At 44.7% G+C, this 18439-nt stretch overlaps 1 protein-coding gene across 5 annotated transcripts in view; it reads right to left on the minus strand.

The window, feature by feature from the left end:
* Positions 1-18439, minus strand: part of CLPB (ClpB family mitochondrial disaggregase) — a 145053-nt gene that overhangs the window by 59374 nt on the left and 67240 nt on the right. For all 5 annotated transcript variants that reach the window (XM_004051752.5, XM_063693353.1, XM_063693354.1 and 2 more), the window contains one exon: positions 6789-6917. In XM_004051752.5, the coding sequence (XP_004051800.1) occupies positions 6789-6917 (129 nt within the window). The remainder of the gene's footprint in view (positions 1-6788; positions 6918-18439) is intronic.

Below are 18439 nucleotides of genomic sequence, written 5' to 3' on the forward strand. Positions count from 1 at the left end.
CAGTAAGCACTCTTCTGTTTGGCTTGTGACCTGATGTGAGGTTTGTGTTGTAGCACACAGCAAGAGTTGACTCAAGCCCATTGTACATTATTCCATTGTGTGACCATCCCACAATTTATTCATCCATTCAGCTACTGATAAACATTTTAGAAATGCCTAAACTATCTTTCACATTATACATAAAGCCTATCCTAGTCCTCCTCTAAATCTTAATGATTTCCCATTGCAGGATAAGTCCAGTCTCCTCAGCACAGCTTACAATAGAGACCTTCAATATTAGCTCCTGCTTTCCATTCTTGCCCTCTGATACCCTCCAGCTCTTCTGAACTACCTGCAATATTCTGAGTAAAGTATGCTGCTTCATACTCCATGCCTTTGAACACATTGCTCCCTCTGCCTTCCTACCTCATCTACCTGGTACACTTGCATTCATCCTTCAAGAGTTGGTGTGAACACCATCTCCTACATCATGCTTTCCCTGCCCTCTTCAAGATTTAAAAGGTCTTTTCTTTGTGATCTCACAGCACCTTCTACAGATCTCCATTAATACACCAGATAGCAATTCTTGGTTAAAATGTCTGGTTTTCTCATCGAACTGTGAGTTACTTAAGTGCAAAAATCATGTCTGGATCATCTTTATTTCCTTGGTGCCTAGGGCAGGGCTTGTGGCTGCAGAGATGCTCAGTAAGAATCTGGTAAGTGAAAGAATGCTGGAGCTGGAAGGGGTCCTTGGGATCTGCTATCCTAACTTCTTTATTTTACTGAGGAGGAGAGAGGATATGCCTAAAGGTGAAAGGATTTGTTGGTGGCAGAGCCAGAACATCTGATCCTTCACCCAGCGCTCATTCCCTTTCTCTGTATTGCTGGCGTGAATCAGAGTGTGGAGCTTCAACAGAGGACAGACAGCCTGAGGCACAGCTGATTCCCTCCACATCAGGCAGTGCCGCCAGATGGACAGACGGTGAAGTGTAACAAGAAGCGAACTCTTAAGTTTTGGGTCCTGACAACAAGCCAAGAGGCTGTTAAAGGGGATGGCACCACTGGAAAGGATCTTTGCCTCAGGCAGGGATGGTGGGGAATTTAAGGACTCATTTGATGATGGCTACTTAACACTGATAACTCAGTGCAGACTTGGAGATGGGGCAAGGAGGATTCACTAAAGCAGGTGAGAAGGAGGCTGAGAGAGGCCCCAGGGAAAGTATTAAGTTTCGTTAAAGCCCAAGTGTTTCTGAAGTGAGAGCACCAGTGACTGAAAAGGAAGTGGCATTATGACTGTAAGGAGAAGGAAGGTAGCCAGGCAGAGGTGGCTCATAAGTGAAGCTCTAAAAAGTCAGACACATTAGGAAATTAAGAGTTGGGGAAGGGGATCAGCAAAGAGTAGACCAAAAAGTAAAGACACCACATCTCCCAAAAGAAAACCTACAGTGGTTTTGGAGATTTATCAGTGCATCCAATTCAAAAACATACTAAATCATGTGCACAGCATGCAGCAAAGGAGATGGAGACAAAAAAAGACAACAGGCCTGGCCTTCATCCACCTTGGTCTAGTAAGTGAGACTGGACCCAAATCCAGAGAACAGGAAAGACTTCAGAAGGAAGGTGGCATGAGGCTGGTGACTGACTGGTAAAAAGAACTCCACCAGCACGCAAAATGGTCTTAAAGGGGAAAGAGAGGCCGAACAAACTGCGAGAATAAAGGCACCAAGGTGGGAACACAGTGTAGCTGGAGTATTAGGGCTCCAGTAGGGGGAAAAGGTAGGTGAGGGTCAGACTAGAACAACTCTAAAACCAGTTAAAAGCATTAGTATGGTTAGAATTATTTTTTTTTTAAATGAGTGAGCACCGAGTGTTTCTGAAGTTAATAATAACAGAGACTATATATAAAGTACCTACTCTGTAGAAGTACATATGTCCTAATCCTTACAAATCCTTAGGAGGTAGGTGGCACCACCCCCATTTCCAGATGAGGAGAAAGAACTTCAGAACAGTCAGTAATTTGCCCTGGATCACATAGCTATTAAATGGCAGGGCTGGTACCAAGATCCTGACTCCAATATTCATGCTCTTCCCTTGCAACCTCTCTTAGTTGGGGGTTCTCCTTTGAAGCACATACAAAAAAAAATTGACTAGTGATTTTCTCAATGCTTCCAAAGATGTGTGTATGTATGTATGTATGTGTGTATATATATATATATATGGCTAGTACCATTTTAGATTCCTGGGAGAGAAGTTAATTCCTGTGTATGATGGATGCCTTGGAGAATGAGGGCTCAATTCTCTGGAGGAACCTTGGTCAAGAAAAACTGCCATGATTAGAGATATGTTTTAGGAAGATGGATCTGCCAGTGGGATCACATCCCTGAGAGGACCTGGTTGCCAAAGCAACTTAACAGTCCTGGAAATATCAAGATGAGTCATCTTCAGGCACTTGAAGTATGAGGCTCCAGCCACCTTCCCTGATCACTCCTCTTTCTAGTCCTACTGCCTCTTCCCCACCTTCCTCCCTCCTTCCCACCACACCTGCATTCAAGTGCTGAAGCAGAGCCTTCCTGCTGATAAGCCATCAACACAGGCAAAAGCAGCATCTTCCAAGGTAAAAAACACGAGGGTCTCTGTACTTTTCTGTGGCGGTTGGGAGTAGAAGACTGGCACTAGTTAATTCAAAACCCTTCTGGAGAACTCTGGCAAACTCCCATCATCCTTCCTGATAAGGCCTAAGCACCCCCTCCTCTGGGAAGCCTTCTGTAACTGATTCTACCTCTCTGATCACCAGGCAGAAGACATCATTTCCCCTTGTTCGTCCCCAGAGCCCCTTGTCCAGGCGCCTGCCAGAGCACCTACCCCATTATCACGGTCTGTTTCCACATCTGTCTCCTCTGACAGTGTGAGAGCCTCTCAGGGTCAGTGACAGTTTGCCTGATCTGTCTTAGGATTCCCTGAGGCCCATGGTCTCAGAGATGGCAAATGGCTTGCCCAGGGTCACTTGACAAGGCTGAGATTTAAACCCAGGTCTGACTTCAAAGCTTGTTTCTTTTTCACTATGCTACAGGGTCTCCTGAAAATGAGATGACGTTAAGCAGTCTGTGCTAAGCTGTACAATGCTATACAAGTTTGGAGGAGGAAGTATCGGAGTAGACCAGACGACCAAGAAAGGCTTCTTAAGAGAGAGAGGCCTTGAAGAGTCTGAGGATTCAGATAAGAAAAGAGGGAACATGATGGCACTTTAGGCAGGATGGGAATATCGTAGGTAGAGACAGAACTAAGAGGCCTTAAGGTAGGAGTAAAGGTTCTATATTGGGGAGGAATGGAATTACAGCTGCCAGAATGAGAGTTTGATTTCTTTATACATGTCACAATGATAAGTACTTATAACAGGGAACCTACCATGTGCCTGCCAGGGGCTTTCATAAAAAATACCACCAATCCTCATGCTATCCTTGTGAAACAGGTGTTATTTTAGATGTATGAAAACTGAGGCTTAGAGAATTAAGGAAACATGCCCAAGGCAACACAGCTAATAGGTGGGTAAACTGGGATTCAAACCTAGGTTGGCCTGATTCTGAAGCCTGAGGTTCCCTTTCTATTACTCCATGCCACCTCCTAATGGGCCAGAGAGCTTTCCACATTATCAGCCTGATGCTTCTGTCTGAATCTCCTCCCAGCTCAAATGGGGACTTTTGGTCAGACAGCAAGAGCAGCTGACTTTTCCAGCTCTAACCCTCTAAGGTCTGGGGACCCTAAATCCCTGAGGACTAAGTAATTTCAAGGAAACTGTTCTGTGTGGGCCTTGTGAGCACAGGCTGGCCTCTGTATTTAGGCCTGCTTTGGATTTCACAGAATCTCCCTTTAGTTACTGCAGCAAAGCTGGTGGCAAGTACAGCCTAAGAAAACCGGATGGGGCTGGGCGCGGTAGCTCATGCCTGTAATCCCAGCACTTTGGGAGGCCGAGGCGGGCGGATCACCTGAGGCCGGGAGTTTGAGACTAGCCTGACCAACATGGAGAAACCCTACCTCTATTAAAAAAAATACAAATTTAGCTGGGTGTGGTGGCACACGCCTGTGATTCTAGCTACTTGGGAGGCTGAAGGTAGGAGAATCGCTTGAAGGCGGAGGTTGTGGCAAGCCGAGATCGCGCCATTGCACTGCAGCCTGGGCAATAAGAGCGAAAATCCGTCTCAATTAAAAAAAAAAAAAAAAGCCAGCCAGATGGGCAGGAAGGTAGGCTCCCTTGCCTTTCCTGAAACCCTTTGGAGAGGGTCAGCTGAGGTCAAAAGACTCTGGAAATATTACTGGCAACAGCCCCTAGAATGATAGAGCAGGATCCTGCCTCTCGGTTGGCTGGTCACACACACAGGCAGACCAAGGGAGGTCAAGGGGGAAGGGAGGTCAGAAGTTGGCAGCCTGCAGGCCCTGAGTGACGGCAACTTGTTCAGGGTTGGGAGGGAGAAATAGTGGGTTAATGGTTTTGGCCCTTGAGGCTGGGAGGCTAGGGGAAGGGGTGTAAATGTATGCTGGCTAAAAAGGCAGGTGGGAGAAATGTAAAGGTGGGGGCTAAGGGCATCTGTTCCAAGTCAACAGGCAGGAACCATGCCCCTGGAACGGCTCAAAGGGCCAGCCTTGGCCTGGGGGTGAGGATGGAGGGAGTTTCATAAAAGGCCCTCGTCTTTTCATTTCAAAGGTGTTCGATCTAGAAGGCTAGGAAGAGGGGCTCCTTATAAAGTGAATTCTCTTGTCTGGGGGTTGGGGGAAGCAGAGAATGTAAACTACTGGACAATAGCTGGGAGTATTGATTGATTTTAAGGCACGGCAGAGATAATGTCCTTGGTGAACACTCCAATTCTTAGCTACAAATGTCTTGCCACAGAGTTTTCCAACGGACAAAGGAAGAAGCTTTCTGCTTGGGGATGTTTTCTAAGTCTCTGCTTCTGAGAGCAGCAAGTTCTCGCTCCAGAAGCATCAGTCATCCCAAGAACTGCTGCCACATCCACAAGTAGTCCTGCCCTTCAGTGGCTGTGCCCTAGAACAAAGCATATTCTGGCTGCTCTGGGGCAGGTCCCTTGTAGGCTTGGGGATACAGGCCAGGCCTGGGTTTTAAGCTAGCATGGCTGTGGCTGACAGAAAGTGGCAAGATTACGTGTTCCTGGGAAGTTCCCAGAGGCCAATCAGAAGATGATCTGGGGATGCTGGGCCTGTGGAGGCAAAGGCTCTGGGACCGAAAGAACTTCTTTGAAGACTGGTATTTGGAAAAGTGACTAGGTAGCAAAAGACAGTTGGCATAAGTTACAGAGAAGACCACAGCGCATTAAAAAGATGTTTCAACTATGCCGGGCGCAGTGGCCCAGCACTTAGGGAGGCTGAGGCGGGTGGATCACCTGAGGTCGAGAGTTCGAGACCAGCCTGACCAACATGGAGAAACCCTGTCTCTACTAAAAATACAATATTAGCCAGATGTGGTGGAACATGCCTGTAATCCCAGCTACTCGGGAGGCTGAGGTAGGAGAATTGCTTGAACCCGGGAGGCGGAGGTCACGGTAAGCCAAGATTGTGCCATTGCACTCCAGCCTGGGCAACAAAAGCAAAACTCCGTGTCTCAAAAAAAAAAAAAAAAAGGTTTCAACCAGTCAAGGATAAAGTAAAATGGGATTAACTCCCTGGGGAAGAAGGAGGTTCCTTCTGTCTCTGAAAAATGTCAGCTAGCCAGCTGTTGGAGAGGGTTCTGCTGGAAGAGAGGCAGGCAATCATCAGAGTGGCCCAGAGACCTTTGAGGACCTTTCCAGTGCTCAGGTTCTACGAAGAATGATCCCAACAAGGAAGACCCTGGGGTCTAGCCCCAAGAGAGGATCCCTGGCCCTCAAAAAGCAGCAGAGGAGGCATGAACAGGCAGTCATGTGCCATGTACTCACTCAGGGGTCTGTGCTCCACACATCCTGGCAAGATGCTTCCCACACTCTCCCAAGGAGAGGCAGGAGCGGGATATGGGGAAGTGGGAAAGAAAGTGACTGGGATGTGTCTGGCAGGTAGCACTACCAGACTTGGACAGGACTTGCCCAGCCTGAGTCTGGGGATGGCATGTTTTGTCTCTCCAATTAACTGATGTTCTCCAAAGGGAGGGTATTCATTATTCATTGATTTACTGAGTGCTTACTAAGTGCCAAGTACTATAGTAGATGCTGGGGACACTTGAACCAGTCAGCCATGGTTCTTGCCTTTTAGAAGCTCAGAGACAAGTTAGGGAGAAGGCTATTGAACAAATAAAAACAATTTCAGGTTGTGACAAGTGTAATGACGGAAAAGAATACGGTGCCATGACCCAGAGTAATGAAAGGGGCCTGAGACGGGGGTGGGACCAAAGAGGATGTCTTTGTGACCTGGGTTAGGAGGGATTTAAAGAGCCTGTGTCCTTTGTTTCATTAGCTCTGCTTTGGAGGTCACGGGGGAGAAGAGAGAACACTTTTAGGGATAGCAAGAGTCCAGAAAACTCTCACAGCATACACAGACAGGCAGGATGACATGGTGTATCACATCACATATAGGCAGAGAACACACATCAGCCACAGGAGGGCCAACCACATGTGTGCACTGCCACTCTCAGCAGGCAAAGCTGCTCTCGAGGCATCTCTAGCTCTAGGAGGATAACAGGGCTCTGGGGAAGTATGTTATTTCCAGAATAGTGAAGCTGCCAAGTACTCTCTCCCCCTGCCAAACCCCATCCCACCCCTCCTCCACCTCCCCCACCCCACCCCTCTTCCACTTCCCCCACCCCACCCTTCCTCCACCTCTGCTCTCACCTCCATCAAGCAGCTCCTTGACAGTGCGGTAGTCATCAGCAAGAACAGCATAGTGCAAGGCCGTGCAGCCCTTGAAACTGGCGCGGTTGTTCAGCCTGTTGTTGAAGTCATCCTCTCGGGTGATCAGGACTGGGGAGACAGCAACACAAACCCTTCCATTAGCAACGACAGCATGAGCCACCAATCTCACCTGTTTTCTAGTGGCATTTTATTCACTCACTCATCTACCTACTTACTAAGCATAAAATGGCACCTACTATGTTCCTGGCCATCTGTGCTGGGTAAGAAGAGGCCAAACAGAGGCCAGTTAGTTCCACAATGTTTACTGACATCTGTTATGTGTTAGGATTCATCCTGGGGACATGAAATAGATCAGATAAGGTCCCTGACCTAACTGACAAGGGAGGCAGACAATAACCAGATGTTTATAGAACTGTTTGAGATAAATGCTCTGTTAGAGGTATAACAGGAGAATATACCAGAACGCCAGAAGAGAGTTTAGCTCAACTTGGGCATGAAGAGAGGATCCCAGAAGATAGGAGTCTTAAAGGATGAAGAGAAGTTATGCAGGTAAAGAAAGCAGGCTGGGGTAGGATAAGGAAAGAGCGGGGCAGGAGACAGAGGCTGTTTTAGCAGATTAATATACCTCTCTGCTCTGAAAATGTTTACATTCTAGTAAGTAAGTGGTTTTAATTTTTTAAAGCTTAAAAAATTTATAAAAGCAATTAAATTTTTAAAATCACAGAAAAGTACAACAAAGGAACCAATATCTCAGTGACTTGAGAAACTATGTGTCAGATTTTGATATATGTTCTTCCAAATTTCATGTGTGTGTGTATCCCCTATAAAATTGGAATTTACTGTAAATGCAATTTTGTAATCTGCATTTTTACCCTTATTACCTGTAAACATTTTTTGAAAGAAGAACAAGCATTTCATGTGGTCAAAGAACCAAAATCCCCCAGGCTCACTCTAGTGCTAATATTTGTGATTTTCTCACTCTGATTTGATATAAAATAATATAAAACCAGTCCATCACTTTTCCAGGACTCTCTGGGTTGGGTGACTCCACATACCCTGTTTACCCAGGGTGGTCCTGGTTTTCGTCTGCTGTTATAGACAGTTCCAGTTTGGACAATAAATTAGAATGTTACCCCACCTCTGGGGCCCTCCCTTGGGAAATGAGACCCCTCAGAGCACTCTCTCCCCTGCTCAGGCAATGGAGCTTCTTTCTAGCCCCCATGTGAAAGTTATCCAGGCAACTGTCTTACATTCCCTCCTGAGCTGAGTTTGTAGGGGTAGAATTTGGGTCCTGACTACCTATACTCCTCCCTGAGTCCACAGCACAGGATCTGCAGAGGACAGGCTCCTCTTACCTCTCACAGGATAAAGGGGTACACTCAGTCAAGAGGCGACCTTACCTATGTAGTCAAAAGCACCAGACAATTCCTAAACCATTCTTTTTCAAGTGGTCTTGGAATGGAGTCTATGCAATACTAAATGTCCTATATAAAGTTCCAAAAGCCAGAAGACTGCCATGCCTCTTCCTAATACTAATAGATTTTTTTTTTTTGGAAATGGAGTTTTGATCTGTCACCCAGGCTGGAGGGCAGTGGCGCGATCTGGCTCAATGCAGCCTCTACCTGGGTTCAAGCGTTTCTCTGCCTTAGCCTCCCGAGTAGCTGGGATTACAGGTGCCCGCCACCACAGCCGGCTAATTTTTGTATTTTTAGTAGAGATGGGGTTTCACCATGTTGGCCAGGCTGGTCTCAAACTCCCGACCTCAGGTGATCCACCCGCCTCAGCCTCCCAAAGTGCTGGGATTACAGGCGTGAGCCACCGCGCCCAGCCATACTAATAGATTTCACTTACTGACCTTCTATACTATGCCTGACATGGTCACTTCACACAATCTTACTTAATTCTCATAATTACCTTACATAGTAGGTAATTATTATTCCCATTTTATAGATGAGGAAACTGAGGCTCAGAGGTCACATAGCTAATAAGTGATTGTCCCCACTGTTTCTCACATATCATAATGTCACCCTCATTTTCCAAATGAGGAAATCAGACACCAAGAAAGAAGTAGAGACCAGATGTCCTGGTCCCAGCCTTGGCTCTTATTCCATCCCGTTTTCCTGTTTGGGTGAAGGTGCAAACTCACTCTCTGCAGAATTTGCCCTTAATAGAAAATGGCCTGAGGTTTGTAGCTAGCACTCAGATAAGCTAATGTGGATGGAAGCATTTCAAATGTTTGGACAAAATAAAGTTGGTGGAGTGTGCAGCTGGAGAACAGACAACAGTTTCTTAGTTTCTTGTGGTTTATAGAATCAATGGTCAATGAGCCTTCTACTCCTGACATGGCCTCTCCAGACTGATGAACCCCCTGCTCCTGCCCCAGGAGTGTTATCTGACCTTTCCTGGAGCAGGAAGAACAGGAAGTTAAAAGGCCTCTAACATACAAGTCCCATGTGCAATGGCATCTACACTTTTCCCATAAGAGAGCCGTTTAGGACCTCAATCAGAGATTACTAGCCCTTAGTTACAGTCTTATCAAATCATGCTAGGTGATCTTATTTCCAGCCCACTGCAGATTAGGAGAAGGAAATAAGAAGGCCAGGGAGGATGCTACAGAACCAAGCAGATTGATTACAATCAAGCACTGGCCAGGCAGGCAGGGAAAAGAACAGGACAATGAAAAGCTGAAAAAGGAATTCAGAGTACAGCACCTCAAAAGCCCCTAAGGGCATCACTGAACTGCCATATAGGACATTAACTGCTGGATATAATGATGAACCTGACGAAAAGTGATAGTTGGCTCAAGAAAGCAGGAAAGGTGTAATCCATTTTACAAAGAAAACACATCATTCACTCAACATTTAATGAGCACCAATGCATGGTGGTAGTTCCTGGAGATATAATAATAAATAAGACACAGTTCCTGACTTTCAGAAGCTAACATCCTAATGCAAGAATCAGACCACTGAGCAGACAAATGATAACACAATTTCACACGTGCAATGACAGAGCTATACACAGGGTACTTACCATAAACAGCAGATGAACTCAAGGAACACAGCAGGGGCTATTTTGGCACAAACGTCAGGAGAGTGCTGGTGTCATAGCCCAACTAATAAGGAATGTCCAGAGGAGGCCCACTGCTCACCTCAGTCTCATCTCTCATCATCACCTTTCTAATGCTCCTTCTTGCCTCTGAGCTTTTGTAAATACTATTCCACTGCCTGGAACATCTTCCCCTCTCCCATGCCTTTAGTTGGCTAACTCCAATACAGCGCTAGGCCCCTGATTAGAAGTCACTTTCTCCAGTGATTCCTCCTACGTTTGAGGTAGTTATTGTTCCTAAGAGCTCCTCTAGCACCTTAGGCATCTCCCAATTCTAGTATTTATTACATTCTATCGTAAGCACCTGCTTACTTGACTACAATTCCCCACTAGACAAAAAACTCAATGAATACAGGAAGTGTGACTACCTTCTCCATTGCCCAGCAGTGTATGGCCATAAGTATGTGCTTGACAAATACTTGTTGACTCAACAAATAAACACATCAAACATAAACAAGGTCCTAATATTATCTTTCGTTTTGGAATAATAAAAACAAAAGTAATACCAGTCAACAGTATTTGGTGGGGCCCTGGAGTCAGACCACTTATGTTTGAATCCCAGCTCTGAACTTACTGACTGTGTAATCTTGGGCAATTTACCTAACCTCTCTGTGCCAGGCTCCTTTATCTATATGTGGAGGTAATAACAGTAACGCCTTTATGGGATGTTGTAAGGATTAAATGAGACACTATGAATAAAGGGGCTGGGTACAGTGCCTAGCATATAGTAGCTCTCAATAAATGTTAGTCATTATCTCATAATGGGCTTCCAAAAGTGTATTTTCTCTGTGAAAAAAGGCTTCACTTGAGGAATCCTGCATATACTTTCCTCTCAGAAAGGCACAGTGAGGTGGGCAAAGTGAGGTGGGGGCAGTGGCTCACGCCTGTAATCCCAGCACTTTAGGAGGCCGAGGCGGGCAGATCGCTTGAGCTCAGAAGTGTAAGACCAGCGTGGGCAACATGGCGAAACACCAACTCTACAAAAAATACAAAAATTAGCTGGGCGTGGTGGCGCATGCCTGTAGTCCCAGCTACTCGGGAGGCTGAGGTGGGAGGATCACTTGAGCCAGGAAGGCAGAGGTTGCAGTGAGCCGAGATCACGCCACTGCACTCCAGCCTGGGCGACAGAGCCAGACCCTGTCTCAAAAAAAAAAAAGAGAAAGTAAAAGAAGGAAGGAAGGGAAGGGAAGGGAAGGGAAGGGAAGGGAAGGGAAGGGAAGGGAAGGGAGGGGAGGGGACAGAGGGAAGGACGGAGGGCACAGTGAGCATAAGAATAGAGTTCTGAGTTAAGAGTCATCTGTTTCACTGGGTGTCACTCAGCAGTTTCTTGTTTGACAGCTGAACCCTCGTTAAAATCCTGCAGTGGTCTCTAGATAACAAAAGCTTTATTTACTGTTCACTTCTGCAGGTGAAGACAACCCTAGCTTTGAGTCCCTCTCGGCCTCTACTGGCCACTCCCAGGAGCCAGTGCCAACTAATGTTATGGAATATCTAGCAGTGCCCCTGCCTTTAAAGATGTGAACATGTTTCCATGAGAGGGAACCTCTATGACTAATAAGACAAATAAAAGAATAACCCCTTATGTTTGTATCATGTTTTAAAGTGTAGGGAGCACTTCAAGGCAATCATTCCCTCATCCTCATGACAATCCATGTAGGGCCGACAGTTCAAGTACTATCATCTCTATTGAACAGATGAGGAAACACAGGCTTAAAGAGGTTAGGTGGCCTGCTCAACTTGCAATGCTGGTCGGTGGTAGGCTAGGACTAGACCCTAAGCCTGAGTGGCTCCATGGCCTCTGCTCTATCTTCTGTACTGTGCAGCTTCTGCCAATGCCCACAGGCCCAAGCCTCACATAACTCAGGGTCGGTTGATACCAGCTGAAGCTCAGGGACTAAGCTAACTTCTTTCAAGAATCTCTAGGAAGAAGCCTCTGGCCTCTCAGCTTCCTCTCACTGAAGACTCTATACAAATTAAGACCCTGCTGAGGCATCACAGCACCAGTTAGAAGCAGAGCACTTGCCCCTTCTTGCCACTGCTCAGGAATGGCATCTACAATGTGTGTGTATGTGAGGGAGTTGTCTACAACCCACCAGAAAGGTCTCCGACTTTCCAACTTGGATGAGTTACTTCATCTCATCATTTTCATCTTTTCCACCAACATTCAAACTAAAAAAAGTGTAGAGAGCTTCAGCATGAGGTGTATTCCAATTACTTTTTATTTATTTATTTTTTTGAGATGGAGTCTCACTCTTGTTGCCCAGGCTAGAGTGCAATGGCATGATCTCGGCTCACTGCAACCTCCGCCTCCCAGTTTCAAGTGATTCTCCTGCCTCAGCCTCCCGAGTAGCTGGGATTACATGCACGCGCCACCATGCCCAGCTAATTTTGTATTTTTAGTAGAGACGGGGTTTCACTATGTTAGCCAGGCTGGTCTCGAACTCCCGACCTCAGATGATCCACCTGCCTCAGCTTCCCAAAGTGCTGGGATTACAGGTGTGAGTCACTGCGCCCGGCCAAAAAATTTTTTTTTATTAAAAAAATATATAGAGAGAGAGATGGAGTCTACCTATGTTGCCTAGGCTGGTCTCAAACTCCTGGGCTCAAGTGGTCCTCCTGCCACAGCCTCCCAAAGTGCTAAGATTACAGGCATGAACCACTCACTGCACCCAGCCTTCAAACAAATTTTCCTTCCCACCTTTTTCCTTTCCTCCTCCCTTCCTGCCACACAGAGGACCCTGGTGACCCCAGTATGAATCCTCAGCAGGCAGCAACGTGTATCAGAAAGACCATGGGGGCTGGAGTCAGCAAGTCTGGAAAGCAAAACTGACTGTGTGACTTTATTAACATCTGTGAGATTCAGCTTCTTCATCTCCAAACAGATAATATCACCTATCTCACAAGAGTCAATGGCAAACCTAATTTAAAAAATGGACAAAGGACTGGAATAGACATTTCTCCAAATAAGACATATAAATGGCCAAAGGACTGGAATAGACATTTCTCCAAATAAGACATATAAATGGCCAAAGAGCACATGAACAGATGCTCAATATCACTGGCTATCAGGAAAGTGCAAATCAAAACCACAATGAGGCTGGGGGTGGTGGCTCCTACCTGTAATCCCAGCACTCTGTGAGGGTGAAACAGGAGGATCATCTGAGGTTGGGAGTTCGAGACCAGCCTGGCTAACATAGTGAAACCCCGTCTCTACTAAAAATACAGAATTAACTAGGGGCTGTGGTGGCGCATGCTTGTGGTCCTAGCAACTCAGGAGGCTGAGGTAGAGGATCCCTTAAGCCCAGGAAGTCAATGCTATAGTGAGCCCTGATCACACCATTGCACTCCAGCCTGGAGGACAGAGCAAGACCCTGTCTCAAAAAAAAAAATAAGATACAATTTATATTTAATGTCCAGATTAGGCAAATCTATGGAGACAGAAAGTAAATTAGTGGTTGCCAGGAGCTGGGAATAGTTGAGGAGAAATGGAGAGTGACTGATAATGAATACAAGGTCTCTTTATGGAGTGATAAAAATGTCCTAAAACTGATTGTCATGATAGTTTGCACAACTCTTGTGAATATACTATATAAACCATTGAGTTATATACTCTAAATGGTGAAGTGCATATAGAACCAAAAAGAGTCCAAACAGCCAAAGCAATCCTAAGCAAAAGAACAAAGCCAAAGGTATCAGACTACCTGACTTCAAACTATACTACAAGGCTATAGTGACCAAAACAGCATGGCACTGTACAAAAACAGACACATAGACCAATGGAACAGAATAGAGAACCCAGAAATAAAGCCACACACCTATAACCAACTGATCTTCAACAAGGTCAACAAATATAAGCAATGGGGAAAGGACTCCCTATTCAATAAATGGTGCTGGGATAACTGGCTATCCACATGCAGAAGAATGAAGCTGGACCTCTACCTCTCACCATATACAAAAATCAACTCAAGATGGATTAAAGATTTAAGTGTAAAACCTAAAACTATAAAAATCCTAGAAGAAAACCTAGGAAATACCCTTCAGGACATCAGCCTTGGCAAAGAATTTATTACTAGGTCCTCAAAAGCAACTATGACAAAAACAAAAATTGACAAATGGGGCCTAATTAAATGAAAGAGCTTCTGCACAGCAAAACTAACTATCAACTGAGTAAACAGACAACTTATAGAATGGGAGAAAATATTTTTGCAAACTATGCATCTGACACTGGTCTAATATCCAGAATCTATAAGGAACTTATGTGGGTCTTTTGTCTTGTTTTGTTTTGTTTTGAGATGGAGTCTCATTTTGTCACCCAGGCTGAAGTACAATGGTGTGACCTTGGCTCACTGCAACTTCCGCCTCCCAGGCTCAAGCGATTCCTCTGCATCAGCCTCCCACATAGCTGGGATTACAGGTGTGCACCACCACACCCGGCTAATTTTTGTATTTTTAGAAAACCCTGTTTTCTAAAACAGGGTTTCACCATGTTGGCCAGGCTGGTCTTGAACTTCTGACCATGGGTGATCCACCTGCCTCAGCCTCCCAAAGTGCTGGGATTACAGGTATGAACCACCGCACCCGGCCAAGAATCTATAAGGAACTTAAACAACTCAACAAAGCAAAAAACAAATCCCATTTAAAAAATGGGCCAAAGACAAGGACACTTCTCAAAAGAAGACATACAAGCAACCAACAAACATATGAAAAAATGTTCAACATCATTTATCATCAGAGAAATGAAAATCAAACCCACAATGAGATACCATCTCGCACCAGTCAGAATGGCTCTTATTGGTGAGGCTGTAGAGAAAAGAGAATGCTTATACACTGTTGGAGGGAATGTAAATTAGTTCAGCCACTGTGGAAAGCTGTTTGGAGATTTCTCAGAGAACTCAGAACTACCATTCAACCCAGAAATCTCATTACTGGGTATATATCCAAAAGAAAACAAATCGTTCTACCAAAAAGAAACATGCACTCATATGTTCATCACAGCACTATTCATGATAGCAAAGACACAGAATCAATCTAGGTGCCCATCAGTGGTGGACGGAATAAGGAAAACATGGTACTATACCATGGGATACTACATGGAATACTACACAGCCATAAAAAAGAATGAAATCATGTCCTTTGCAACAACATGGATGCAGCTAGAAGCCATTATCCTAAGCAAATTAACACAAGAACAGAAAACCAAATACTGCATGTTCTCACTTATTATTATTATTATTTTTTTTTGAGATGGAGTCTCTCTCTGTTGCCCAGGCTGGAGTGCAGTGACACAATCTAGGCTCACTGCAACCTCTGCCTCCTGGATTCAAGTGATTCTCGTGCCTCAGCCTCCCGAGTAGCTGGGACTACAGGCACGTGCCACCACACCAGGGTAATTTTTGTATTTTTAGTAGAGTTGGGGTTTCGCCATGTTGGCCAGGCTGGTCTTGAACTCCTGACCTCAAGTGATCTGCCTGCTTTGGCCTACCAAAGTGCTGGGATTACAGGCATGAGCTGTGTCCAGCCTGCATGTTCTCCCAAAGTGCTGGGATTACAGGCATGAGCCACTGTGCCCAGCCTACCTGTTCTCACTTATAAGTGGAAGCTAAACAATGGGTACTCATGGACATGAGTACCCTGTTGGATGGCAACAATAGACACCAGGAACTCTTAGAGGAGGGAGGGATGAAGGGGGGCACGGGTTGAAAAACTATTGGATACTATGCATAGTACCTGGGTGATGGGATCAATTATACACCACACTCCAGCATCATGCAATATACCCAGGTAACAAACCTGCACATGTAGCCCCTGAATCTAAAAGAAAAGTTGAAATAAAAATATTTGATACAAAATTTAAAAAAAAAGAAATGAGGTAGGAATTCTAGTGAGGTGTGAGAGGAGAGGAAGAGAAGCTTTTCTATTTTAAGCTCTTGTATCATTCATTTTCTTTCTTTTTTTATTGATATATAATTCACACTCCATAAAAACAAATGGTGAATTGTATAGTATGTAAATTAAAACTTAATAAAGCTGTTAGGTTAAAAAATATATGTAAGAAGATAAACATATTGCCTGGCATGTAGTAAGGACTCAATAAATAGTAATAAATTCATTATTGTACTCTTTCCTCTTCCTGATGTCATTCCAATACTGGCTAGAATCACCTCTAACACTAACACTGTAGAATATGTCAGGCTCATTCCAGGCAGCCCATTTCATACTAGTGGAGAGTCACAGGTGAGTCCTGAAGGCTAACATCCCAAGACTAAGAGTCTTCCTCCAATACTCAGACAACTAAATATACAACAGAACAGTAAGAAAATAATGGTTCCATTTATTGAACACTCACTATGTGCCCAGGTACTGTGCCAAGAACTTTACGACTATTCTCATGAGAACCCTACTAGGCTGTTATATTATTATTCCTATTCATTAAACAAAGAAACTGACACTTAGAGAAGTTATGTATCTTACAAAGTCACACTGGCAGTCACTGACTGAGCTGGAAAGTTCAACTCCAAGGCTTATAACTCTTTTTCTCTAAGTGATTACATGGCTTTATTATGCTTTCTCTTATTTATGCACATTTTACTCACACTTTACAATTCAAGCATCTTGATTTTCACTGATCTCCCTTTCCTCTATGCCTTCTGTTTACATCAAATTAGTAAACATTTCCTTTTACATAGTCTTGTATGTTCTCAGATTGTTTCATGTATATTCTCTTAAGTATGGCAGGTTGCTTAATAAACACTTCTTTAGTGAATGGATGTTAAGCTTCCTCAGGCAGGAAACACGTTCTTGATGGACAGACACTGTGTCTTCAACATGTCTTTATCCTTTATATAGAGAAGGCACTCGTGGTCAAGTAGGTTGGCCGATGGCTGGAGGACCATTCCCTACTTGAAAATGGTTCTCACAGACATCATGCTTTCTGCCCATGGACTGGAAGTTTTCTCCTTAGGAATAGGACCTCACCTCATTATCACCCCATCCTAGTGTAGCATGGGGGCTCACAATAGAGCTGATGAATTAAAGACTGGGTCAACACTTATTCCACTGGAGACACCTCAAGGGCAGACTTCCCACAGGGACCCCAAGCACATTTTCTCTCACCTCCATGAAAGGGAAGGGGGAGACCAGGAAGGATGGCAAGGAACTTGAAGAAGATAGGCTATTGTCCCTGCCTGTGGCCATGACAGTCAGTGCGGCATCCTCTCTGGCTCAGGACCCTTCTTTTTAGTGCAGACCCAGGGGGTGCTTTCCAGAGCCCACATCTCACCTTCACATCACCAAATTCATAAGGTGGGGTAAACTCTTAAGAATCTGTTAGTCGGTTATCTACAGACCCATCAAAACTCTGTTTTAACCTCCTCTACTTCCCACCTCGCCTAACTCTCAGAGTAGTGACATGCTCACAAGTATCTAGATTCCCTTAGATTTGTCCTATAAGTACCCTGAGGTCACCTTCTTCCCCCTCCTCCCCCACCCCTATCCTATCCAAAGCAGTATTCTTTGAGCTCCAGGGATCCTCTGGGGCAGGGATGGCAACAAGAAGAAGGTGGCAGCTCTTTGCCTCTCGGCAGCTATGCTACTTGGTTGGTCAAACTTGGTCCCTCTGTGTTCCCCATCTCTACACCTGCTTGCCTCTCTTCTGCCTCTCTTCAAGATGTTAAAAACTCGCAATAAAAAACAAATACAAAATGCTGTAATTAATAGCCAATACCAAGCCAACCCAGCATCTCTACTAATAAACCTCAACACTTGCAAAAAGAACAATAAATTCTGCCCCTCTCTGGTTCTGAGGTGGTCTCTTTTATATAGTCTGTGTGTGTGTATGTATGTGGGTAAGTGTGTCTACATATATATTTATTTTCCTTTATTTCCCATCCAGGGAGGGGCAGAATAATGAACTGCGTGCGTCAGGGAAGATGAATCTGAGATACTAGGGAGCAGTGCAGTAAAAAGATTAAAGTGTTATTATTGTTGGGTTTTTTTCCCCCATGGTCCATTGTGACAGCTCGACCGTCATCTGTAAAAAATGTCTCAGTGAGAGATAATCATCGGAAACTCAATAAAGCGTCAGGGGGAGCCTCAGCCCCTATCAATCACTAGGTGCCTGGAAAATTTCAGCCCTCTGTCTCCCTTCCTGCTATCCATATAAATGTCTCTAATATATTTTGTGTGGTGTGTAGGACCCGTCCCTGATTTGGAACTTTTGATGAAAAAATATTTATACACAAAATATGTAAATCAGTTAAAAATCATAAGACTAGTTCTTTGCCACGCAATCCTATTTTTTCTTATTTTTATAAATGCATCAAATTTATTCTGTTTAATAAAACATGTCAACTAGTCTATCTCTCTCTCCTAGGACACAGACACACACACACACACACACACAGTTTGGAGGGCTAAAAGGATGGAAATAATTAACCTAACTGGCTGATTCATTTAATCATGCAGTTGGCCAAAATGTATCCTGGTAACTCTATGGTGGCCAGAACCAGCACTATGGAGAAATGACA

The sequence above is a fragment of the Gorilla gorilla genome, chromosome 9, assembly GCF_029281585.2.
Source record: "Gorilla gorilla gorilla isolate KB3781 chromosome 9, NHGRI_mGorGor1-v2.1_pri, whole genome shotgun sequence".
Classification (NCBI taxonomy): Eukaryota; Metazoa; Chordata; class Mammalia; order Primates; family Hominidae; genus Gorilla; species Gorilla gorilla.